This window comes from Delphinapterus leucas, chromosome 3 (assembly GCF_059928025.1).
Source record: "Delphinapterus leucas isolate spDelLeu-1000000601 "Yukka" chromosome 3, BTC_Dleu_Yukka2, whole genome shotgun sequence".
NCBI classification, from domain to species: domain Eukaryota; kingdom Metazoa; phylum Chordata; class Mammalia; order Artiodactyla; family Monodontidae; genus Delphinapterus; species Delphinapterus leucas.
Genome location: NC_143131.1, coordinates 2,481,561 through 2,507,994, shown reverse-complemented (window position 1 = coordinate 2,507,994; position 26,434 = coordinate 2,481,561). Strand labels below are relative to the sequence as shown.

Here is a 26,434-nt window from a genome sequence, read left to right as displayed (position 1 = left end):
CCCACCCCAGGGCCCCCGCTGGCTGCGCGCCATCCCTTCCCGCCCCCATCTGTCCTACCTCTCTCTCAAGCCCTCACCTGCCTGGTCAGCTCCCCTGCAGTCTCCCCAGGTGTCCAGACCCCAGCCATGTGGTCTGACCACTGCTACTGCCCAGCCCAAAGCCTCTTCTGGGGAGACAACACCGGAGTCCTGAGTGGCTCCCTGCCTTTGGTCCCTAAGGATCTCTTGTCCACCCTGGCCAAAGAGGTCCTTCTAGACACCAGTCAGCTCTGGCCACAGCCCAGAGGAGATCTCCGTGGTTTATCATTATGCTTGGACGCCACCTCTGGAAGTCTTCTCTGGCCCCGCTTCTGGGTTCTGCCCTGCTCAGTGCTCCTTGATCGCCCACTGTCCCCAGGCCCCCCCAGCAGGTGTCCCATGGAATGGAGAGCGCTCACTGCCCCCCCAGTTTGAGCAGGAGCTCCCCTGGGAGCAGGGGCTGAGCTGATCTCATTCGCTTCTGCCATTGTCTTAAATAGACCTGGTACACAGTAGACAGTGGCACTCAATTTATATTTACAGATGAATGAGTTAATGGATGGCTATTTAGGTGGATGGATAGATGGGTGGTTGGTGGACGGGTGGATTGATGGATGGATAGAAGGAGGAAATGGAGAAAGGAGCGAGGGAAGAGGGGTAGAAAATGGATGGATGGGTGTGTGGACAATGAATGGACAGATGACGGAGGAATGGATGGATGGATGGATGGACGGGTGGACGGATGGATGGGTGGATGGATGGGTGGGTGAGTGGGTGGATGGGTGAATGGATGGATGGATGGATGGATGGATGGATGGATGGATAATAGGTGGATGGATGGATGGATTAGATGGATGGTTGGATGGATAGGTGGATGGATGGATGGATGGATGGATGGATGGATGGATGGATGGATGGGTGGGTGGATGGATGGATGGATGGATGGATGGATGGATGGATGGATGGATGGGTGGGTGGATGGATGGATGGATGGATGGAGGGGTAGATGGGTGTGTAGGTGGGTGGATGGGTGAATGGATGGATGAATGGATGGATGGATGGATGGATAATAGGTGGATGGATGGATGGATTAGATGGATGGTTGGATGGATAGGTGGATGGATGGATGGATGGATGGGTAGATGGTGTGTACTTGGGTGGATGGACAGGTAGGTGGATGGGTGGAAACACAGATGGTGGAAGGTCCTGTATTACATGTAAAAGTCTATCATTCTGGTCCAGTCTCACACACCCCAGTGGGGCTAGCCATCTGAATGCTGTGTTTGGCATCTGTTCTCCAAGGGGAGGTCAGGTTCTTTAATACAAGTGAAACATGTCAATTTTGAAACACCCGAAGAACTGTTTTCTTTCCACACTAACCTGGTGCAGAAGCCAGCTCCCTGGGCAGGAGGAGGCTGCCTGGGCCCTAATTCTGTTGATGGGAGGCCTCGGTCCCTCTGTCCACACTGCACTTTGCCATCAGATTCACACTCTTCACCCAGTGACCTTTAGACACAAAATCTGGGTGTTAAAGCCCAGAAAAGCCGTGTGATTTTTCCTTTGAGAGAAGCATTTTAATAAAGGTTTGGCAACAATGAAATAGGTGACTTGAAGGGTAAACAGATTCCTCCGTAGTTGGCTTTCTTTGGTTTTGCTCCACAACTTCTCCTTTAATCTCTGTAGATGCACCTGACCAGCATCTTTACCTGTCTCCTGGTCACTGACAGCAGAAAAAGGTCACTTTTTTTGAGACACTTAATTAGCAAGTCCTGTGTTCCGTGGTCCCCTGTGGAAGATGCTGCCACGCCCTGACCTCGGGGGACCTTCCTGCTCCCCTCCTCCCCCCAAGGACCCCCAGGGCCCCAACGCCACTGACAGAGCCTCCTAGCAGATCGGGGGCCTGCAAACCAACCTCCCACTGAGCACAGAAGGCCCACCCAGAGCTAGGAAAACAAAACCAAAGACGGTAGTCCACCTCCCCAGCCCCTGGCCTTAGGTAATGGTGCCCCAGGTGATCCCTGCCGCCCCTGCACTGGGCCACGGCAGACAATTTTTGGTGCCATTACGCAGAATGGGAAACGATGGACTATGCCAATTTAGTGAGTCTTCCTTGAGTTTTTTTCAATTTAACAAAATAGAAAATATCAGAGTCAGCGCACCTAAGAAGGGCAAGGTCTGTTTTGTGAAACATGTGTTTCAGGTATGCATCTTAACCTGCGTGAGCGAGCGACAGCGAGACAGAGTCAGAAAGTCAGAGACAGAGAGAGACAACAGGGTGGGGGGAGACAGGCCCTTGCAGGTCAGGATCAAAGGCCTCGGGGCCCCGCCCTGGGTAGGGCAGCGACCACCCCAGTCTGCCCCGTTCTGAACGGCCTAGTCTCCAGCCCCCTGGGGCCCCACTGCGGCCCCCTGCGCAGGCTGGCTTGCATTTACTTAACAAAACTTAAAACTCAAGTCAGTATTGACTCGGTGCTGAAGATATGCACCTAGAGTTTGAATAATTCTACTTATTCCAAGAACTAAGTTCTTTGCTTCAAGTCATTTGTTGTGTAGACGAAGGATTCTGTGGGACAGGACGTTTCTCTGGGTTAAAACCCGCCTGGTGTCTGTATTTACGCAGCAATGCAGTCGGCCAGCTCCTTCCCACCGGGATCAAAGGTTAATATTTGGAAGAGCTTTTCAATAAATGTATTCAAAGATGGTGTTGCGAGCCATCCGCTATTAAATGCTCTGATATCTTTAAAGCCTTGTTCACACAGAGAAACTAAATGTAAATTCTAAAATGTTCTATTACACCAGAAATGATCACCTTGAAAGCTTAGAGATCCAGCCCCCGAAGGCAGTGAACGAGAAGCCGGCTGGAGGGTGACCCTGGGTTCCACCTCTGGTGATGATGCCGGGCCGGCTCACCCTTTATCTCCTGGGTGGGGACCTCAGCTGTCTGAGGACGAAGCGGGAGAGGGAGGCAAGGGCAGGGCTGGCCCGACTGTCCAGGTGAATAACTGGCCCTGCCGCTGCCTGGGTCCTCACTGCCCACCTGTTTGCCCACCTGTCATAGGTGCCTCCCCCTGCCCACCTGGGTGGCTATTAAAAGCATTAAAGTGTTAAAATGTGGGAAGTGCTGAGAAGTCCTGGATGAGTGTGGCTGGTGGTGTTTCCGTCTGCTCTGAGCGGTATCTCAGACAGAGAGCTGACGTTTTCTAATATGCTTCCTGGTTACGGCTGGCATGTAGAAAAGTTGTTTTTAATCCAGTTAACAGTTTGTTTTTATGGCTCTATCTGACTTTGGAAATGCAAATTTATTTGAACCCCTAAGCTGTCCGTTCCTTCGCTCTCTGACCACAGCACCATTACCTTGTGGGCGCGTTGGGACGCCCGTCACTCTGACGCGCCCCCTCTTGGCGTGGCCCGGGTACGCCTCCTTGCAGGCATCCACGGTGCCCACGTGGATACAGGGGCCAGGGCTTTGGAGATGTGGGCGCAGCCTTGGCCGGGAGACGCTCTGCCCGTGCAGTGCAGTGTCCATAGCAGCCAACGAGGACCGGGAAGGAAGTGCCTCTCGGGCAGGAAGGAGGGAGTGGGTAACGCCAGCGAGGATGGGCACCCACGGGTGCAAGGCACCCCCCCCCCGGCTCCCGTGGGCCCCGCTCTGAGAACCTTGTAGATGCAGGGCCCGTTACACTCAGCAGACCGAGTGCAGTGCTCACACCCCCTCCTCCAAGCCCCCAACCCCTTGCACCACTGATGGGTGTGACTCCGGGTGAGATGGGAGGGCCTGGCCGAGGTCTCCAGCCCTGCACGGCCCTGTGATGTCTCTGGGTCCAGGTCTAGAATTCAGCCTTTAAACACCTGCTCTCTGTGCTGAGGCTCTTCAGCTGGGAAAACGTCTTAGACCTTCTCTTCTCTGATGGAAAAACACATCCCTGCGTTTGGGCTCATATCAGGAAACTCTTCCTTGTTTTAGCAAAACAACAGACTTTCACCAAAAATTTTAAAAAATGCTTTGAAATTAAAATGGCACAAAATGAGATTCAAGCTCCCAGGCAGGGCTGGGAGATTCCAGGGAGCACGAGGGCGGATTAGAGCCTCCGCCGAGTCCAAGGCCCCTCCCACAGGCCCATCGCCCGCGACCAGGCGCAAACAGGGCAGGCGGGGAGGGGCGCTGGGAACGCCCGCTCTCCCCGCCCCCGCCCGCAAACGCCCTGCCTGTCGCTGAGCGTCCGGCCGACCACCGTCCGGCCCCTTGGGTCCCTGGGTGGCTTCTCCGTCCTACTCACGTAGACCAGACGCCTACGCACGTGTGCACTGGCCTCGCTGGGGCATCTTCTCTGCCATCCCCGCCCCGGGAGGGTGTGGCTCACGCACCCAAGCCTCCACCTCCACCCCACAGAGCTGTTTGCCCTCCCGGGACACCTCCCGTCTCAGCCACAGGTGCCCCAGGCCCCGCCATCGACCCTGTCTCCAGTCGCCATTGGAGGAAACGAGCCTGAATAGGGCCGTGTGACTCTTGTCCCGTGGCCTCTCCCCTGCCCCATGCCACAGGCCTCCTCTGCTCCCAGGGGTCTGGCTGCCCCGCCTCCCAGAGCTCACGCCCTCGGGTGCCCTGCCCCCGTCGCCCAGCCTGCAGCTCCCATCTAGCTGACAGGACGCAGCAGAAATGAAGGGACAAACCGCGGAGGCCGCACCGGCTTTACTGGAGTCTCCTCCGTGATGAGGACGCAGACGGCCCAGGTCACGGGGGCAGCGGGAGTAGCCTCCGGCCAGCATTCAGCAAAACCGAGTCCGGGCCAGCAGCCACGAGAGCAGCCTGGGGGCTTAGACACAGTCCTTCCCCGTCGGGCCTCAGACGGGCCGCAGCCCAAGACCCTCTCCTGCCCGGCCCCCAGCCTCCCGTCATGGCAGCAGTGGACAGACTGGCAGACCAGTGGCTGAGCAGGCCAGGGCGTGAGGCCCCCGTAGCTCAGAGGAGGCCAGGAGGGCTCCGAGTCCCGCAGGGCTGGGACAGGAGGGCAAAGCGTTCGAGGGGCCCCTCGATGGCCCACCGCCCTCCCTGCATTCAGGTTTGGGAGCCAGCTGGGTCCTGCGTGCGCGTGAGCCGCGGGCCAGGAGGGTTCAGCACTCACTGTGGGCGTGTTGAGTTGGGGCTGAAGAAAGACAGAGGCCCTGAGGGGGAGCTGGGGCCTGCGGCCTGGACGCCAGACCCCGAGATTTCCAGGACTCCACCACACTTCTTGTCCGGTTAGGGCTGAACTAGTGCCCCCAGACTCACGTTGAAGTCCTAACCCCCAGTACCTGGGAGTGTGACCTTGTTAGAAATAGGGTCTTTGTGAATAGATTTGGTTAAGATGAGGTCACACTGCAGGAGGCCAGGCCCTGATCCAGTAGGACTGGTGTCCTTGTAGAAACAGGACATTCGGAGATAGACACATTCACGGGACACGCCATGTGAAGATGGGGAAGAGATGGGGTGATGCTTCTACAGGTCCAGGGTGCCAAGGACGCCAGCAGAGCAGAGAAGCTGGAGGGGGCCTGGACCAGATTCGCCCTCGGCCTTAGAAGGAACCAGCCCCACTGACACCTTGACCTCAGACTTCCGGCCGCTGAACAGGGGTTATGGCAGCCCCGGGACACTCACACCTCCCCTCCCTCATCTTTCTGTCCAGTGAACACACATGACATCCTACTAGTGCCAGGCACCTGGGAGGTGCTGCAGAGACAACGGGGCCGCAGACAGGCCTGGCCACGCCCTGGGGTCCACAGCTCACCGGGGAGACTCTCAGCCTAACAAACACAGCAAATGCACTGACGCTGATGTGCAAAGAGGCCCCAGAGCCCCAGGGTGCCAGCACAGCAGGCGCGATGCAGAAGAGATGCTTCAGTGGCAGCTCAGCTGCAATGATCTGATGAGCTCATGGGGACGCGGGAGAGGAGAGGGCCGAGGCCCCGTGCGCGGGGGCTGACGTGGGGCGGGTGTGGCTGGCACAGCCCCTCCCTGCCGCTCTGTGAGCCCCACCAGAAACACACAGACGGGGGTGGGAGGGGCGAGGGCCGTGCTTCCCGGCCTGCCTGCAGGTCATAACCATCAGTGGATGGAGGATCCAACACAAGGGTAGCAACTCTTTCTTTTAATGAATTAGAAAAGGCCACGTGCGCTGTATGTTGCAAGGGGGAGAATTGTTTCCAGAGGCCTTTTGTTCAGTTACTTATACACAGGTTACGCCTGCACTGGGGCTGAGGAGCAGACTGCTTCCTGTCTGACGCCGCGAGTGCCCACCAGGAACCAGATGCACACGATTGATCCACACCTCGATGTCCAGCCCAGGACGGAGGAGGCACCTGGGTGCTGAGACGGCCCCAATGCCTTCCACAGCGGTCAGAGCCAGGGTTCTGGAGCCAGACCGCCAGCCTCTTCCTGAGCGACGGCCGCAGGACAGAGCCTGGGTGCTGGACCCCAAAACCTCACGTGCCGACGGATGCCAGCTGTGTGTGCCCTGTGCTGGCGGTCCCCATCTAACGCTGCCCGGGACCCCAAGTCCCACCCGCTGCCCATCCCGGAAAGCGCACGATGGCCCAGGGAAAAGAGGATTCCCACCAACCTCACTGGTGTCGTGGTCGAGAAAGCACGTCACACGCTCAAGGGAGTGATGTAGGTGCGCTCGTGCCAGTGCACGCGTGAGTGTGCACGTGTGTGTAGATGTGTGCTCATGTGAGCATGTGCACGCGTGTGGGGTACGTGTCTGCACTCACCCACACACACCATCGTGGTGCCGGGCTGGGGGTGGAAGGTGCCTGGATGTCTTCCCCAAGTGATTCGGGGAGCAGAAGCCAGAGAGGAGCCACGGGTATGCACGACAGTCACTGGACGGTGAGATCCGGGGGAAAGCAGGGGTCGCTGAAGGTGAGAGAGGCGTGGCCAGCCCTCCAGGTATCACAGCAATCCGGGCTGAGGCTGGGGGCAGCCAAGGAGCGGGTGCTGGGAGCACCAAAGGCACCCAGTCCAGCCGGTGCTCACCTGAGGCCGCATCCGGACTGTGCTCTGCACCTCCCTTTCTGCCACCCTGCGAGGGGCTCCCCACTGCTCCCTGTGCCCCGCCGGAAGCCGGAGGGCCAGTCGCATGTCCACATGCTCCACAAAGTAGGTGTGTCCCGAGATGTGAGCCTGCACAGGACGTGCTAAGGGGGAAGGGGGCCCACGAAGCTACAGATCCCACCCACGGCGCCAGGCCAGGCTCAGCAGCCACAGCGGACCGCAAGTGCCTCTGCAGAGCTGCCCACCAGGGCTGGCCGTCCAGATGGTCACTCCTGACTCCTGGCCGGGTTGCTGACCGCTCGTCCCACACAGGAGGGGCTGCTCCGCCGTAGGGCACTACCCCCGTCATCCTCCCTCTGTTTCTCATGGGAGTGATGCTAAGCCGTTGCCTCACTCGTGAGGTTAGTTTAATTAAAACTGAATTGAGCTGGGTGACCAGGTGCAGATAAAGCACAAACATGCCAGGCCCGGCCACCGGCCTGGTGCCCAGCTCGTACTCCCGTCCAGCCAGACGGGGGCCAGCCCTTCCCTGGCCCAGGCCTGAGTGTCCCCACGCCCCTCCCTCTCCAGCCCTGCATGCCCCTCCTCCCTCAGCCCCCCTCACTGGGCCGGCCAACCGTCCACTGGACCTAGGGTGTGCCAGCCCAGCCTGTGTGGGTGGACAGATGGACACCTGACCCCAGCCCAGCCCGGGTCACTGGAAGACGGTGGTTTGACTGAGAACGGTAAGGTGTAGAGCTGTGCCCTAGTTAGGGCGTTTGTTTTGCACAGAGATGAGTGAGCCATCCTGAAATTGCTCTGTATTTATTCTAGAATCGGGCAAGCAGGCAAACGCGTAGGTAATCAGAACGGCTGCACAGTTTGCAAGTTCTGTTCAAAATGAGAACGCGGGGCCCTTGCTCAAAACTCGCTCAGAATTTCAGGACGGCAACAGCAGAGCCGCGAACCCTCCAAGCGCGAGGCCCTGGATAATGCGAGTCTGGGCTGGAGGAAGGAGCCGCAGGTCAGCAGGGGAAGCGGGGAGGGGGGCTGCCGCCCCACGTGGGAGTCCGCATGCGCTCAGGACTGTAACACAGATATGGGTGTGGACACGCACGGCCAGGCAGGCAGGCGGAGATCTGGGCACAGGTGTGTGTGGAAGCACGTTCTGAGCTCCGGTCTCAGACGCCGCAGCGCCCAGGCGGGCATGGAGCCCACTCTCAGCCCAGACCGCAGTTCCGAAGATCCTTCTCCCGCCAGAGGCATCAGGGCGCCCTGGAGAAACCGCTGATTCCAGAGCTCAGGCCCAGAAGGCGCCAGCGAGCCTGGAGTGTCCTTTGGGGCCACAAAGGCTGAACACAAAGGGGGGCCCATGGGAAGGACAGAGCCACCCCAAAGGCTCCCGAAGGCCAAACCTGGGACAAGCTGACCAAAGAATAACAATAATGACAGTGACGGGTTACAGACTCCTGCCTCAGCCCAGGCTGCCCCGACAAACACCACAGATGGGTGTTTAAACAACAGGCAGATTTCTCACGGCCCGGAGGCTGGAGGCCCCAGGCCACGGGGCTGGCAGGGTCCTCACGCAGTAGACACAGACACCAGTCCCACAATGGGCCCCACCTGCATGGGCTCGTCTGAACCTAATCACCTCCAAGGCCCACCTCACCATACTTCCCACTGGGGGTCAGGGCTTCAACATATGGATTTGGGGCACACAGATGTGTAGTCCATCACACCAGCTAGGAAAACAAATGCCCAGATAAGGAGGAGAAGCCGAATTATGGTTCATAAACGCAGAAGGGCCAATGGACTCAGAACGGCCACTCAGCAAACACCACAGTGATCACTGTTGTAGGCCAGAAGCGTCAAGGGATGTAAAAATTGGTGGGAAAATTATGATGAGAAGTGAGATAATCTCCCCATGAGACAGTGAACGGAGACGCAGCAAGTTCACGGTGGAGCAGACCACCTGCCGTGCACACGCGGACAAGAGGCCCCCAGAAGGGCCCAGTGCCAACACTGTGGGTTCCTGCCCAGGGGCGCGTCCTCAGCGTGGCCGCAAGGCAGCAGCAGACGAGCCCCAGCTGACAGGCCTAGCCTGGGCCAGTGTCCCCCAAACGCCCAAGAATGAGGTCTCCTTGGAGGAGACCCAGGAGACATGGCGACTAAACGCCGTGCATGTCCTGCAGTGGGTCCTGCTCAGGAAAAGACCCTCAGATGAGGCCACGTTGCACCGGTGTCAACAGTGCTCACGGAGCTGGGTCGGTGTTCCCTTCCCCGCCATGAGCAGGGCATGGTGGCGATGGAGTCGTTGGCTCCGGGGGTGCAGCTGCAGGACACGCTGGAACGCCCTGTGCGGTTTTGGTCCCTTTTTTATGAGTCCAAAGTCATTTCCAAACGAACAGTTAGAACGTGACCCTAAAGTAAACGATGTTCCTTTGTCCTTGGCGTATACCTCACTGATACACAGTGTGAGCGCTGTGCTCGAAGGCTTCGATTTGCATGGTTACGTCACCGCCGCTTTGACCTACGGCTGTGCCCGCGTGGAATGGCGCCTCCCCAAGTTCATGTCCACCCAGACCCAGAACAGGCCCTTATTTGACGTAGGGTCTCTGCAGAAGTGGGTGGCCAGGATGAGGCTGTACCGGGTGGCGCGGGCCCAGTCCAACACGGGCGTCCCGTAAGAAGAGGGCGGGCACGCAGAGGGGAGCCGCGGGAACAGGAGGGTGGCCCCCGCCCAGGGACCCGGCCCCGAGCTGCCAGAGCGGGGCAGGTTCACCCCGGGCCTCAGCGGGAACCGCCGTCTGGCACCTGCTCCCAGACAGGAGACAATAAACCCCTGTCGCTTTAGACCCTGCAGTTTGCGAGCTTGCTGGGCAGCCCCAGGCACTTGTTCCCATCGCCTGTTTCTTTTCTTTCTTTCTTTTATTTTTTTTTTTTTGGCCGCGGCATGCGGGATCTTAGTTCCCTGGCCAGGGATCGAACCCGTGTCCCCTGCAGTGGAAGCGTGCAGTCCTAACCACTGGACAGCCAGGGAATTCCCAGCGGTTGCCCGTTTCTTTCTTTCTAATGTCATGATATTATTCCATGTGTGGGAACTCCACGCCCTCAAGTGAGAAGACGAAGCCGATTCACCCGAGGTTGGCCGCCCTCAACCCCGACGGCTAGATCAGTGCTTCCATCATTATAGTGTCGTACAGAGCATCCACCGCCCTGGAAGTCCTCTGTGCTCTGTCCTTTCATCGCTCCCCACAACCCCTGGTGACCACTGATTCTTTTACTGTATCTGTAGTTTTATCTTTTCCAGAATATCATACATTTGGAATCACACAGTCTGTAGCCTTTTCAGATTGGCTTCCTTCACTTGATCATATGTATTTAAGGTTCCCCACTTCTTTTCAGTGTCTGATGTACCACAGTTTATTTAGCCCGTAACCTACTAAAGGACACCTTGGTGGTTTCCAAGTTTTGGCAGTTATGAATAAAGCTGCTATAGACGTCCATATGCACGTTTTTGTGTGGACATAAGTTTTCACCTCCTTTGGGTAAACAGCACAAAGTATGATTGCTGGATCGTATGGTAAGAGTAGGTTTACATTTGTAAAAACTGCCCAACAGTCTTCCGAAGCGTCTGTACCATGTTGCGTTCCCACCAGAGTGGAGGAGGGTTCCCGTTGCTCCACGTCCTTGTCACATTCGGTGCTGTCGTGTTCTGCCGTCCTAATAGGTACATGACGGTGTCTCGTTGTTGCTTTAGCTTGCACATAGGATGTGAAGCATCTTTTCATATGTGAATCTGTCATCTGTGTATCCTCCTTGGCAAGGTGTATATTCAGATCTTCTCCAATTTTTAAAATGGGGCTGCTGGTTTCGTTATTACTGAGTGTAAAGAGTTCTTTGTATATGTTGGATAATAGTCCTTTATCAGATGCGTGTTTTGCAAATATTTCCTCCCCGTCTGTGACTTTTTTCATTCTCTTAGCTTTCACAGACACTTCATTAGTTTCAATGAATCCCAACTCATCAATTCTTTCTTTCATAGGTCATACTTTTGGTGTTGGGTCTAAAAACTCATCTCCAAACCTGAGGTCATCTAGGTTTCTCCCGTCTTATCCTCTGGGAGTTTCATAGTTTAATTTTAGGTCCCTGATCCATTTTGAGTTGATTTTTGTGAAGGGTGTGAGGTCTCGATTCATCTTCTGTGTGGATGTCAGTTGTCCCATCACCATTTGTTGAAGAGACTGTCTCTGCTCCGTTGCATTGTCTTTGCTCCTTTGTCAAAGATCAGTGACATTTATAGGGTCTGTTTCTGGGCTCTGTTCTGTCGGTTGATCTATATGTCTATTCCGTCCCCGACACCACACTGTCTCGGTTACTGTAGCTTCACAGCAAGTCCTGGAGTCGGGTGGCGTCCGTCCTCCAACTCGGTCCTTCTCCTTCAGTGTTGCCTTGGTTGTTCTGGGTCTTCTCCCTCCTCTCCATGTTAATTTGAGAATCATTTTCTTGATATTCACTTACAATAACTTGCTGGGATTTTGATTGGGTACACTTCATTTTAAATGGTTAAACTTACTGATTTTTATTTGTTCTACTGAATTGTAAACTGCAACTAGAAAGGCTTTTCTCCCCTGTGTTTTCCTCTAGAACTTAACGTTTCATTTTTTTATATTTATATCTCTGGTCCTTTGGGGGTTATTCTGGTGTAGAGTATGAGCTAAGGATTCAGTTTTATCCTTTTCTAATGGCTGCCCAGTTGTCCCAAGAATATTATTTTCAAAAGTCCATCTTCTCCCACCTTTACCATAGGCCAAATGTCTATGTGCATCTGATTCTATACCTCCTATTCCACTGGTCTGCTGTCCAAAAACTGAAATTTCAAACATTCAGACCAATAGAAGAATTTTCAAGAATTAATGACGAAAACCCTCATCTCCATCCACCTGGGCACGAGAAGGGGCTGAAAGTGGCCTCTGGGGCATTCTCCGCTGCTGTCGCCTCTCGGGTGGCACACGTTCCGTGGTCACCGTTCCCTCGGCTGTCGTAGAGGATGTTCACTGGCCGTCCGTGAGTCCCAATCTTGCCGACCTTGGTGCCTGCCTTTTATAACAAACATTTTCCTGTCGCCTCTTGCTCTGACGAAATGAAAGTCAGGGTCAGTGTTACCTACTTGTATGTATCATTTTTGAAAGATCAATGGAACGGCCTGTCATAAAGGAGCAGAGGGTGACTAAGTTTGCACGTGCAAACAGGTACTTTGGTACCTAGATGCACAGATGCCTCCCCAGGAAGGCAAGGTATTGGAACCAGCGTCCCCATCGTGGTGCTGTGGGGCTGCAGCCGCGGGGAGGGCAGGTGACACGAGTGCCCTGTTGTCCAGAGTGACGGCCACTACCTGCTTGTTCTCCACAGAGCCGAGCACCGTCCTCCCCCACCACCTTATTGCAAATTCCTAGAAAGATCAGACTTGTTAAAATCATGCAAAAATTATGTGTTTATATGTAAATAATCAGAATCTGGGCTCAAGCTTTCCACCGGGTGTCCAGCAAGACCTTGCAAACCTCTCACGCAGGGCCAGGGCATCCTAACGACCAGGCACGGGGCGACCAGCCAAAGGCCCACAGCGTCCAGAGCAGCCCTTGGGCCTGGTCCCCCCCCGGCAGGGGGCACCGGGTCACAGGGGAAGACAGAGGGAGGAGAGTGACGAAGGCGGTGGGGGAATCTACGTAACTGGCTGCCTGGACCCATGGCCACGCGGCACCACCATGCAGCACCTGCCTGTGAGCAAGGCCCAGCTGCCTCCTTCAGCCCTCAGCCCCCGTCAGAGGCCGCGGTCGTCACCAACGTGCCCATCCAACACCGGCTTTGACGCTGGACAGAGGCGGAAAGAGCCGGCTGGACGTGTTAATTCTTGCCCAGGGTCTGTCTTCCTCAGGCCTCTCCTCACCGAGATGACGACCCGGACAGTGGAGCAAGTCGGGCTTCCACCCTGAAGGGCGATGAACGGACCCTGCCTTCCCCTGGGTAGATAATCCCAGCCCCTACCCTGCCAGCCTCCGCTCCTCCCTCCCTGACTCCCCCCCAATCCCCTGTGGGGTGACTGGGGGTCCTGGCCGCGTTGCACCCCAGGGTGGCGGTCTCCTCGCAGCGCTGAGCAGCCAGCCTTCCCTGCCGACTCCCCGTGTCCTTCTCTTCCCTGTGCTCTCCTCCCTCGGCCTCAGGACCTTCCACATCCAGACTGCTTGGTCTCGACCTCCTGTCCCCGGAGCCATCACCTTCCACCCACCTCGCCCCACGTGGCCTCCTCTCTCTGGCTGTCTTTCCAGCCCTCTGGGGTCATTCATCCCATCACTGCCACCCCAGCCATTGGTCGGGCTGGTGTCACGCCCCCTTCCCCCAATACAGACCCCACGTTTTGGGCCTGAGCCCCTCCTTCCACGCAGCCGCCCTCCGTCACCTGACAGGCCAGCCGCACTGCACTCAAGGCTCCAAACGCGCCCAAACCCGGCGGCAACTGTGCCCCCGACGTCACCCACCTCCCAAACCCGTAAGGAGCTCCCATCTGCCCGCTCCTATTGCCACGTCAGACCGCGGGTCCCCGAGCCCCCGTGCCTGGTGAGAATGGGGTCCTGGAGGGCGCCCTGCCCTCTCCATCTGCTGCAGGTGCGCAGTCCCTGCTCCGCGGAGGCCTCAGCGCCCTGTGCTCTGCAGCCCGGCTCGGCGGATCCCCAGAGCTTTGGCCTCTGCGTCTCCCTACATGGCGGCACCCCGCCAGCCCTGACTGGCACCTGCAGTTGCCCTGCTGACCACCCGCCCCTGCTGGTCCGCTCCCCCAGCCCCGGGACTCGCCAGAGCTGGCATCCTCCTTCGGGTGTGCATGTCGGGGACCGCACGGCAGCCTGGGGTGACAGCACACCCACCGTCACCAGGGGTCCGGGAGGATGCAGCCGTGGCCAGGGCTGTGCCCCCCTCCGAGGGACTGTGAGGGCCTCCCCAGGGACCCCTGAGGCCATCCCCCCATCCTTCTCAGCACCTCTCTCTGCAGGTGAACCCTGAGCTGCGGGGCATTCGACGTCCACGGCACCACATCTGCCAGAGTCTTGCCCCCCCCCCCCCCCCCGCAGCCTGCCCTGCCCCCAGGTCATGTGACATCATCCCTGTGCGGGGGGAGGGGGAGGGAGGGAGGGAGGCAGGAGGTACTCTCTTGCTGCAAGTCCCCCCCCACCGGCCCCGCCCCAGGTCTGCTCTGTGTCCCGGTGCTGGCGGTGCCGGGTGATGTTCTGCAGCTGCTGGCTGTGCAGTGCGAGGGTCCCAAGACCACCCTGAGGTTCAATGACTCGCTAGGACTCAGCTCAGCAAAACTGACTTATGACTTATGACAGCCAAGCGCCCAGATTACAGCCAGCCGGCAGGGGAGGGGTGTGCAGGGGGAAGACACAAAGGCAGGGCCCAGGGGAGCCTGGGCACCCTCCCTCCGAGGAGTCCTGGACGGTGACAACACGCCCAGGGTGCCAACGGCCGGGGAGCCTGGCCTGAGCCCTTGAGTCCAGGGTTTTATTTGGTGTGACCACATGGCATGGCTGACCTGAGTCATGTGGCCAGGGAAGCAAGGATGCTCTCATCAGGCCAGACATTCCAGGGCCTTGGAGTCGGGGGCAAAGGGCCAGACCTCACCTGGGCAGGGCAAACCCTCCGCCGCACAGGCCGGGCCATGGACGTCGGCGGACAGCCTCAGTGTCTGCATCACGCTGGTCCTGGAGAAGCTACACCATGGAGATGGTGGTGTGTACGGTCCCGGTCAGATTTTTAGTTAATTCAAGTGGGGACAAGGGACTGGCCAATGGAGCTTCTGCTCTTCTGGAGAAAAGACAGCAAGTTCTGAGACACTTAGCTTCACAAGAGAAGGAGGGGCCCTGAGTCAGCTTAAAGGGAAGCAAAACTCGCGATCAAATTAACAGAGACGTGAAAACTGGAGGCCACCAGTGAAGAACTGGAAAACCTCAGATCTTAACTCAGGCCGGAAAGAGAGACGTTGAGAAAAGATGTGAAGGAAGAGAAAGACGACCTGGTGGCCAGAGGAGCATGACCTGGAGCTCCCTGGGGACGTGTCCAGCTGGGAGCAGCTGAAGGGAGTGGCCTCGGAAGCCCATCAGGAGATGTATGGCCGCAGACAGCAAGGAAGGCTCCCTGAGTCGCAGGATCCCTCCTCACCCACGCACCCCAGACAGAACGGGCGACTGGGGAGGCCCAGGGCCCACCTGAGGTCACATGGCTGTGTACCAGCTCGGGTGGACGTGTGACGGGGGTGACTCTCCCGGGGACATCGTCTCACAGATGCACTCTGTTCACACAGAAATGTAGTTATTTCGTGAGCAGATTGTCTCCTGTTCTCCGAGTTCTGGACGCCGCACGGAGGGCTCGCGGCTAACGTTTCTGCCCAGCCCCCCGCCACGGTGAAGCGCACGGAGTTCGCCTGAGCAACTGATGCCGCTGGAGACATTTGGGACCCGCGTCCACCGAGCGAGGGCTGCGCTCACGCTGCGATGAGGTGTGAATGCTGAGCTGACCAGTCCAGCCTGGAAGAAAGCCCCGCTCACAGCTCTAACGAGCTCAGTGTGTCAGCGGGAGGGGCCGGGCAGGGACACTGTGCGGGACGCCACCCACCCCCAGGAGACCGGCCCCAGCTGTCCAGGTCTTGAGCACGGGGCCCGGCCCCTCTGTGCCCATCTCACTCCCGCTGCTGAAAGGCTCCCTCGCTCCCGCCTGGCCCTCACCCTGCTCTGGGGCAGCCTCTCTGGACTCAGCCCCAGCTCCCCGTGCGCACCTGCAGCAGGTGTGCAGAGCCTCCGTGCCCTCTGGGAGGGATCTGCAGCCTCGCAGTGGGGTCTCCACATGGAAGATCCAGGGCTGTCGATTTTGCTCTCAGTCCTGGGCGGGGGGGGTTGTTATAGCAACAACCAGGGCCCAGGGCTGGAGCTCAGACAGAAACATCAGAGCACAAGGGAAGCAGGACAGAGCTCCAGACGTGGCCATGTCAAATTGGCCCCTTCCTGCCATGAAGGGCTATTTCCTGAAGGTTTGGGACCTTCAAAAGCTGTTTGGCTCCCCGCACGTTCCAGAGAAGAGAATCTATTATTTGTTCAAAAACACGTTTCCAGTACCGACATGGAGTCATATTAGAAGCTCTGCAGGAAGGCTGGCCCAACTATTTGTGAGATAATGACAGGGCTGAGTGCTCTAAGGCTGAAACCTGTCATCACATTGATTTTCCTCCTGGAAAGCTGGTCCGTCCATGAGGGTACAGCCGGGGCGGACCACCAGCACCTCGCTGGGGGCAGAGGGATCTACGGGTCTACCTCCCGAGCCCCTCAGGACACGACCCACAGCAGCCCCCGCTCGCGCAAGGACGGCGCATGCTGCCCCCGGGATGGGGACTGCCCCCTGGGGCCAGGGCCAATCCAGCTGTGAGAGAAGCAGAGGGCGTCCAATTCCTGAGAGGGTGAGAGCCGCTGCACCCACTTGTCTGCACCCCTCCCTTCCCGTGACCTCACACTCCTGCCCACCATCTCCTCTAAGCCTCGAAACAGAAGATTTTGGTGACATTCCAGGAGGATTCACGATGGAATTGGAGGAGGGGCTGTATGGGATGAACTGTTTCCCTCCAAACTTACATGTTGACGCCCTAACCCCCAGGACCCCAGAATGTCACTGAATTCAGACATAAGGTCTTTAAAGAGGTAATCAAGCTGAAAGGGGTCACCAGAGAGGGGGCTAATCCAATCCGAGCACTGTCATTGCAAGAAGAGATTAGGACACAGACAGGGACAGATATGAGGGCACAGTGAGGAGATGACCCTCAAAGAGACCTTGATCTTGGGCCCCCAGCCTCCAGAACTCAGACGAGGGATGTCAGATGCTGAAGCTACCACAGCAAACCCACACGGGCCCAGAGCCAGACCCTTCTGACCCTCCCTCCAGGCCGGCCAATGCCTCACAGGGCAGCCGTCCAACAGACGATGGTCCGGCGGCCAGGACAACCTAGTAGGACCTGGCTGTTCCTTCGTGCCGGGCTCTGGGCCGCGGGTTTCCAACATCTGCTCTCCTCAACTCTCCGCCAATAGGCGGATTATCCCGATTTCACCAAAGGTAACTCTAGGAGGAGTTACACGTCTCACCTGAAAGCTGAGTCCAGTGTCCAGGACTGACTGGTCACGGCCAACTTCACTCCGCGAGCTGTGACCACACCTAGGAATACAAGCCAACCCATCCCAGGGGAGGAGGGGCCCAGAGGCCGGCACCCACCCCATTCGGCGCCTCCGATCTGTTCCTGCTGTTTCCACATAGCAGCACCTCCACTGCATTTCTCACAGTTTCTCTTTACAGGGTTTTATTTTTGCTGATAAATAAACCCCGCAGAGTCACCTCTGATGCGCCAAGATGAATGGGCTCAGGAAACACCCCAAGTTCAGCACAGAATGGGGCTCAGAGCAGCCACCGCTCTGCTCCAACACGGCCAGGCGTCTCTCATCTTCAGAGAGACACCTACGAAAACTCCCAGCATGTAACAGCACCTCACCTGTCAGACGGTTTGACACTGGACCCTGAATGCAGAGCACCAGAAAAGCACGCACACTCACACTGGCGGTGAGAATCTGAGCAGTGTGCCAGCCGGGAAAGAAACGTGGCTGCGCCTGGTGAGAGCGCCTGCACTTACCATCTGAACCTACGCCTCCACCTCTTAGAACCTATCTCAGACACACCGTCAAAAACTATGAGAAATTGTGTATTCAAGGGTATGCATTACAGCCCTAGTCTTAATAACCAAAGACTGGAAACAACCCAGTTGTCTATCAACGTGGAGACCATTGAATAAACTGTGGTACATCCACAAAATAGAGACATGTGTGGCTGTAAAGAAATACAAGAAACACCACTATTTACCATAGGGTGTTTTCTCAAGATGCAGGTAAAAAAAAGAATAAAAAACTCAGTGGAGGGCTTCCCTGGTGGCGCAGTGGTTGAGAGTCCGCCTGCCGATGCAGGGGACGCGGGTTCGTGCCCCGGTCCGGGAAGATCCCACATGCCGCGGAGCGGCTGGGCCCGTGAGCCATGGCTGCTGAGCCTGCGCGTCTGGAGCCTGTGCTCCGCAACGGGAGAGGCCACAACAGTGAGAGGCCCACGTACCGCAAAAAAAAAAAAAAAAACCTCAATGGAGTGGCTTCCCTGGTGGCGCAGTGGTTGAGAGTTTGCCTGCCAATGCAGCGGACATGGGTTCGATCCCTGGTCCAGGAAGATCCCACATGCCACGGAGCAACTAAGCCCGTGCACCACAGCTACTGAGCCTGTGCTCTAGAGCTCGCAAGCCACAACTCCTGAAGCCTGCACTCCTAGAGCCCATGCTCCACAGCAAGAGAAGCCAAAGCAGTGAGAAGCCTGCTCACTGCAACTAGAGAAAACGCACGCACAGCAACAAAGACCCAACGCAGCCAAAAATAAATAAATAAAATAAATAATTTTTTTAAAAAACTCAGTGGAACTTCTAGAGATGAAAACTATAACATCTAAAATGAAAAATTCACAAGATAAGCTTAAGAGCAGTTTGGAAACTGCAAAAATATACCAGGGAGCTTGAATACATAGCTTTAGAAAGTACTCAAACCTAAGCAAGGAGAGGAGATAAAAACCGAAAAAGTCAACAGCCTCACTGACATTGGGAGAGCAGGCTGTCTAACATACACGTCAACGTACATACCCCAAAGAAGAGGCAGACGAAAAGTATTTGAAGAAATCCTGGCTGCAACATTTTAAAGTTTGATGAAACTCACAAATTGAATAAGTTCAACTGGCCTCACACAGGACAAACAAGGGAAACCACTACAGCAAACTGCCGAAAATCAGCGACTTTTTATAAAAATTCTAAAAGCAGCCAGAGAAAATAGACAGCCTACATAAAGTGAAACAAAGGTAATATAGCTATAACCGCTAACCTCTCATCAGAAACAATGCAAACTGGAAGATAATAAAACAATATTCTTTAACATGCTGGAAGAAAAAATGCCCATCAACCTAGAATTATACACTTAGTGAAAATCTTTCCAAAAAGTGAAGGCAAATTAAAAAGAGTCTCATACAAGCAATAGTTGAGAGAATTTACCACCAGCAGATTGGCAGAACAAGAAATGCTAACGGAAGTTACTGAGGCTAAAGGAATAAACACCAGCTAGAAACCAGGATATGTACACGAGAGCCAAGAGCACAGGTGTATGTACAGAAACAAAATGTATCTTTGCTCATTTTAAATTTACTTAAAATATAGTTGACTGTTTAAAGCAAAAATAACAATGGACTTGATGGCGTACCTGGAAGTGAGGGGGTAGGGAGGAGGTTTCTCCCACACCCCGATGGCAGCCCCCTCCCTTACCCTGGGAACCTGGGTCTGTGGCCTCCATCCAGGGCTGTCCATAGTTATTCACCCTCAGGGGCACGGTGAGTAGTTCTTGGGCCCAAAAAATAAGATAAAAAATTGGGATCATACCAGGAGTCCGCTCCACTTGGGAATTACCATGAATGAAGTAAAGAAAGGCCCTTGGGCGGTGGGGGGGCTCCCTGCGGCCCTGGGCGCAGCAGCAGCTTCCCCTCTTTCTCCAGGTGGCCCCACCCCGTGAGGAAACAGCGCAGAGCACCCGGCTGTGACGGCCCGTGTGGTGTGTGTGAACACTGGAGTTCTGATCTCACACAGCGCCCGGGGGCTGACATTTGAGGGGCCCTGAGAACAAGTCTCACTCTGGAGGAAAGGGATTAGCATTCGAGGGACCCCAACCAAATGCCCACCCTCAACAGTAAGTTCTCCAGATATAACCTACAAACCAGCACCAGGAGGGCCGCTCAGCAACAGGAGAGCTGTTATGAGGAACTTTCCAACACTGAGTATTTTTTGTGGGTGGGAAAGAGAACCCCGTGGGAGCCACATCCTCACCAAGAGGGCTGGGTATCGGACACAGGGCGTGACCTGGAGTCTGGAAGCTGTGTGGGCCCTAAGCTCCCACACACCAAGGCCTTTTCATAGCTCCTGGACGCACAAACAGCGGGACACCCAGCTCTGCGGGACGGCTCTCCTCCCTGCAGAACAATAGCTAGCTGCACCTGGAACAGAGTTCAAACTGGATCAAAACTCAGTCCGCGAGACTGGGAGAGGGATGTGAAGCTGCACCCTAGAGCCCCCCCCCCCTCCGCACTGAAGCCTGGCTGTATCCTGGCCTCTGGATACCGTGAGATGCCCTGCCCTGGGCACCGCACCCATCGCCTTGTAGGCTCACAAAACTGGAGCTGGCCTTTGTTCCCTGCAGACTAAGAGGCCTATAGCATGCCTTCCTCCACTGCACAGAGTAGAGCACCGAGGGCAAAGCTGCGGGGTGTGCAGCAGCCCAGCCCTGAAGGTGCTCCCCAAGTGTGGCAGGAGCACAGCACACGACAGCTGAGGGCAAAGGGCTGGTAAGCCTGCTAAGGAGGATGGATCTTATACTCAGGGCAACAGGAGTCAGCAAAGGGTTTCCAACAGGAGGGCAGGTGTGCTGAACAGGGAGCAGGCTGGAGGGGAAGGTGGAGACGGGGGTCCAGCTACATGCTATTCCAATGGCTGAAGCCAACATGGCCACAAGAAGATGCTACAGGGGAGGGTGAGTACGTGAGGGTGCAAGAGGCAGGGAAAAGTCTCCGATGCCCCTAAGTCTCTGACCCATATCCCAGGGGGGTGACCCAGAGCCACCGCTGCACTCCGCCCCGATGCCTTGCTCCTGGGAGGCCTCCATCCCTCCACCGTCTCTGCAGCAGCAAATCACTCTCCCATCTACTCAGCGAGCCCCCACCCCCTTCTCTGAAGCCCTGAGCAATTTACTGGGTCTTTAACAGCATCTACTGTTTCTATAAATGCTTAGCAATGTTTTTGATTGTGAGACAGAAGGAAAAGAGAAGTGGATGTGAATGCGAATGAGGGTGGCGCATTCTCCATCACAGAGGGCCGGCCACTGGGCATGGGAGGCTCCAATGAATCAAAGGTCCTGATTCCACGGACTCTTTAATGCAAACAGGAAGAGCACGTGCCCTTCCAGGGGCCAGCTGGGCAGCTTTCAACAGCCTGGGCAGGGGGAATGAGTTCCCTCACTCCCTGGAGCCCCAGCTGGGCTCTCCCTCTAGCGGGCGGGCGGCTGGCCCTAAGGGGAGCTACTGAGAATCCGGTCCAGCCCTCAGCAGCCTCGGCTCCTGGGAGGCACTGGAGGGTGATTAAAAAAAAAAAAAAAAAACCTGTTCACATATTGAGATATAGGGAAGTCGTTCTGGCTTATATATGAATTAACTTGAATTTGATGCTAACTAAAATAGCCTGTTTGTGGCCTATCAAATATACATTGTACATCTGCTTTAATTATTAGAAAAAAAGGACACATTGACCAGAAGTAAAGAATGTCCATGTTAAAAAAAAAAGATTAAATGGCGCTCTTCCTGGGACGCCAATGCTGGTCCTCCTTTGATAAGAAGCCCTTCCCAGGCTCCAAGGCCATACTGATTCGCTGTGTACGTGCTGATCCGTTCTCTTTATTAAAACCTTGAAGAAATGTTATCTGACTTGTTTAATGTTCTTTGTTCTGACGAAATATAAAACTGTGCTGAAAATCATGCTTATCCGGAGCAGTTTCTCAGGAAAACCTGGTAAGCGGGCTTCTGGGCTAGTCCTCAGCTTGGCTCAAATAAAACTCTTTATTATTATTATAGATTGTTTATCGATTACTTTCGTTGACAAGGGCCTCGGCCCTTCATTTAGAAATGCTGTGTTTTTCTTCAAAGGCGCCCCTCTGGGGGTTCATATTTAAAGACGACGGAAATCAACACGAAAGGGTCGCTGACTTTAGTGAGTCTATTTCTTTTCTCTTCCATTTTTCACGTTGACATAACGCCAGGCTCAGAAAGGCTGAGAACAGCGCACGCCCGCGCCGCGTCTCCAGCCCGGCTCCTTCGCGTTCACACGCCGCCCCGCCGTTTGGCCCGGGGGCGAGGGTCCCTCCCGCTTCTCCGGTGGGGGCGGCGCTGGGGAGCCCTGCGCCCCGGCCCTCCCGACGCCCCCGCCCCATAGGTGCCCTGGGACCCGCCAGATTGCCAGCGCCCGGACCCCGCGGGGTACGCCGGGAGGACGGCGCAGGCGGGTGACGTTAGCGTCGCGCCACTCACGCAGGCGTGCGCGCGTGCGCGGCGGCGGCGGCGGGACTACGCTTCCCAGGGGGCCGCGCGGCGCGCCCACTTCCGGCGGGCGGCGCGGGCCCGGAAGCGGCGCACCGGCGAATCCCGCAGCGACAGGTCGGCGGCGGCGGCGGCGGCGGGGAGCATGCGGGGCGGTTGGCGGCCCGCGGCGCGCAGCGCGTTCTTTCCCCGGCGGTGGCGGCGGCGCGCGGCGGCTCTCGCGTAAGCGGCGGCGGCCGGAGCGGCCGGCAGGGCGCCGGACGGGCGGGCGGCGGGGCCCGCGGCTGCGAGGCGGGCCGGGCCGGGCGGCGGCGGCGGCGGCGCCATGTGGAGCGGCCGCAGCTCCTTCACCAGCCTGGTCGTGGGCGTGTTCGTGGTGTACGTGGTGCACACCTGCTGGGTCATGTATGGCATCGTCTACACCCGCCCGTGCGCCGGCGACGGCAACTGCATCCAGCCCTACCTGGCGCGGAGGCCCAAGCTGCAGGTGAGCGCGGGCCTTCGCACCTGACCTCTGATCTCGGGCTGGGCGGGGCCGGGCCCTTCGCACCTGAACCTGATCGGGTCTGGGCTGAGTCCTCTCCTCCCCGCCCCCGAATCCTAAAGCTCCTGACCCCGCACGCTGGCCCCCGTGCCCCTCTTCACCCCATCACATGGCGTCCAGAGTCCCTGTACCCCTGCCCCGTTCATCAGGCAGCCACACACTTTAGCAGGTTGTTCCTTTGCAGCAGGCGCGTCCCGGAACGTCCTGTCACCGGGCGGAGTTGTGTCCCTTGCGGAGTTAAGATGCACCTTTCCCTGTGTGGCTGGTCAGGTCTCTGTGTGCTTTCTGCCAGGGGCCTTGCCCAGCTGACTTTCTTGACGTCCTTTCCAGCTCAGCGTGTACACCGCCACACGGTCCAACCTGGGTGCCGAGAACAACGTGGACCTGGTCTTGAACGTGGAGGACTTTGACGTGGAGTCCAAATTTGAAAGGTATGGTTGTGGACAGGGTGACAGGCAGGCATCATTGACGTTGAGATTGTTGACAGGTCAGCGTTCTGCACGTGAGGAGGGTACCACGGAGAAGCAGCATCACCAACCGTCTCGTGCACGGTAGAGCGTTTTCATTGCAGGTGTGTGTGATACGCACACAAGCAAACTTTTTTAATTGAAAGTAGCAGACGCCGAGTTTGTCCTTTAAGAAGTAGCTTACCCAGCGTCTGGCAGCTGTGGGATACGGTGCGGCCCTGGGGACCTTCCAGAGGAGTGGAGATTATGGTGGGGACTACGTGGGGAACAGAGCTTACACACACAGTTTCCCACAGAAAACAACTTGTGTTTTCCTGGCAGAAGTGGTTCAGTTATGTCGTCTAGAAGGGAAAGGGGAAGGGGGCGGAGGGAAGAATTTAGCAGAAAATCATAATTAAGTGAAATGTAAGTTTGCAACAGAGCAAGCAATATAAACGTTGACGTCTGTAGAGTGACTTTTTGAAGCTGTATTTAAGCTATGGTTCTAGTTTCTTAAATTCCAGCAAATTTAATTTTAAAGATCATGTGTTTGTCACAAGTTCTCTTCTTCCCTCTTGGTTGTCTGGGAGGCGTCAGAGTGAGCACCGGGGTGCGTGGTGTCTTGCAGGATACACATCCTCTAGCCGCTACGGGGGCGGGGCAGGGGTCGGGGCACACACGTTTGGTGTTGGCCCCTTTAGCCTGTGACCTCAGCGCCCGGAATGCAGGCCTTTCAGCTTTTGGGCAGCTGCCGTGCTTTCAGGTGTGTTCCATAAATGTGCGCACTCAGGACTTCAGTAACATCCAGGTAGCTGGGTTTCGTTTTTAGTATTTCTCAGCTAAAATTAGTTGGTTTTGGCTTGAAACAACATTTTTTATAGAAATATTTGCATAGTCTCCATTTTGTGTGCACACACAACATAATGTGTACGTGATTGAAATCATCATTTGTTTTGTTGCAGGACAGTCAATGTTTCTGTTCCAAAGAAAACCAGGAACAACGGGACGCTGTATGCCTACATCTTCGTCCATCACGCCGGCGTCCTGCCCTGGCACGACGGGAAGCAGGTGCACCTGGTGAGCCCGCTGACCACCTACATGGTCCCCAAACCGGAAGAGGTGAACCTGCTCACTGGGGAATCTGCCACACAGGTGAGTGGTGCCGGCTGAAGGAAACCTGCTGACCCCCTTGTAGTTCACACACGTGTCTGCACATACGGTTTGCATCTGGCGCTGGACTGACTGCTGGGAAGTGAAGCGATCAGATGTTACTGGCATGTACATTTTCAGCTCAGTAACTTCTCATGGGTTTGCAGATAAATTTATGTCGAACTAGTGACGTGCAGTTTAAGTAGTTCAGTGATTTTTGTCTTTTACTTTTTCTGGCTGTGCCGTGTGGCATGCGGGATCTTAGTTCCCCAACCAGGGGTCGAACCCGTGCCCCTTGTAGTGGAAGCGTGGAGTCTTAACCACTGGATCGCCAGGGAAGCCTGTTCGGTGACTTTCTTTACCCAGATGCCTTCTCAGGCCACGGGACCTCTCAGCCCCCAGAGAGCGTGTGTGCACCCCAATGGGTCCAGGGCAGCCCCTTCTGCAGAGCTCAGCTGCAGTCCGAACTTGGAGTTGGGAGACACTGCACTGTGTGTAGGACAGGACAACGCTTGAATATTTATTCTAAGGATATAACTCAAAATTATGAAAAAGGTGTGTGTGCAAATTGTATCTTGTACACCCATAGAAAGCTGTACGTACAGGGAAAGGCTGGAGATCGCATACGCGGTCATTACTGCAGTGGAGGGTGGGACAGAGCGATCCTGGTATTCGGGTCCGCGTTGAATGCAAGGGAAGTCATCCACGCCAGGGGCGACAGCTTTCCAGGATGTGTCTGCAGCTGTCTCGTGTGTGTCCTTGGAAAGACCCCTCAGTTCTGTTTCCCTGGGGACCGCACGACACTGCCTCATGGGCCTTTCTGGGGTGCCAGGCGGGGGTGTGAAGGGCGGAAGGAGTCTCTGGGACTTACAGGTGCTGAAAAAACGTTAGCTATCGCTACTCCTTGGGAGGCTGTTTTCAGTGTAACTGTTGGTGCTAAATTGTAGCTTTAGGGAGGAGATAAATATTAATAGAACGACACGGTTCACAGAGCTTCTCAGTTAGATCTGAAATCAAGGTTTCCTTGCCGGGCGGAGTTTGTTTCTGAGTCGGTAGCTTTAGGCTTGTTCCCTAGACACGGACATGCCCCTTTCTAGACAGCGGGGTGGAGCTGGTTTAGAAGCGTCTCCCTTCAGCCTCCTTGCAGAGGGCGGGGCTCTCAGCTCCAGCACCTCCTGCAAATGTGCCGGAGGCTCGTCTTTCTCGGAATCCCTGCTCCGGACAAGGGCCCGAAACAGGAGGCAGTGAGATCCAGGACCCCGTGGTGCGAAACAGCACACCCTTTGTCTTCTGTTGGGAGAATGAAGCGCGGGTATGAGAGTCGGGGAGCTGGCAGCCGTGGGTCCTCCCATATGCTCCGCTGGCCCTTCTTACGGTTGAGCTCTCGGCTCGTGGGCTGTTCCCAGGTGACAGTGCCAGCACCCTGCTGCCTCAGACAGCAGGGTCCCCGGTCCCCGCCCGCCCCAGCCTTGGTCTTTTCCTCTAAGTCAGTCCTTACGTGTAGCAGCAGATCGAGGCTGAGAAGAGGCCAGCGAGTGCCCTGGACGAACCCGTGTCTCACTGGAGACCAAGGCTGACCCTGAACGTGATGGTGGATGACTTCGTCTTTGACGGGGCCTCCCTGCCCGCTGATGTGCATCGGTACATGAAGATGTAAGTGTTGCTGGTCTGGCCGCTGAGCTGAGGCCCAGACGGTGGGAAGGCCACCGTAGTTCACGTTCACCTGCCCAGCTTTGCACATCGCTCGTTCACTCCCTGAGCGGACAGCAAAGGGGTGACCTGGTGGGTGGGGGGTGGAGGGATCGAGGCCGGCCAGAATCCTAAAGCAGATGGGCCGTGCCCACATTCCTGAGCCCTCTCTGTGACGAGGGGCCTGGGGTGCTTCCTGGAGCACCCCAGCCCGTCCCTCCTCCCTGGGGGTCTTGCTGATCACGGCTGCCGCCAGGATATGGAAGGGAAACGATGACACGACAGGCAGTCATCTTGCCCCTTGCTCTTGGCAGAAGCTGGAAGGGAAAATGGAGAGCCTTGGTGAGA

General features: G+C 56.4%; 1 protein-coding gene and 1 long non-coding RNA gene across 4 annotated transcripts in view; one reads left to right on the top strand and one right to left on the bottom strand.

Annotated features, from left to right (window-relative positions):
• Positions 1-1,087: 1,087 nt before the first annotated feature.
• LOC149749500 (uncharacterized) overlaps positions 1,088-26,434 on the bottom strand; it is a 33,073-nt gene continuing 7,726 nt past the window's right edge. The window contains exon 2 of the long non-coding RNA XR_016392575.1: positions 1,088-26,403. This is a non-coding gene — a long non-coding RNA (uncharacterized LOC149749500). The remainder of the gene's footprint in view (positions 26,404-26,434) is intronic.
• The window catches only part of CLPTM1L (CLPTM1 like), a 12,823-nt gene continuing 8,788 nt past the window's right edge, over positions 22,400-26,434 (top strand). Inside the window, exons 1-4 of one of the 3 annotated variants that reach the window (XR_002645676.3) lie at positions 22,400-22,745; positions 23,133-23,233; positions 24,211-24,400; positions 25,902-26,050. Coding sequence is in view for 2 of the 3 variants with exons in the window: in XM_022581331.2 (XP_022437039.1) it covers positions 22,584-22,745; positions 23,133-23,233; positions 24,211-24,400; positions 25,902-26,050 (602 nt within the window). In the remaining variant the exon portion in view is untranslated. The remainder of the gene's footprint in view (positions 22,746-23,132; positions 23,234-24,210; positions 24,401-25,901; positions 26,051-26,434) is intronic. The other 2 variants (XM_022581332.3, XM_022581331.2) reach the window with 2 other exon arrangements.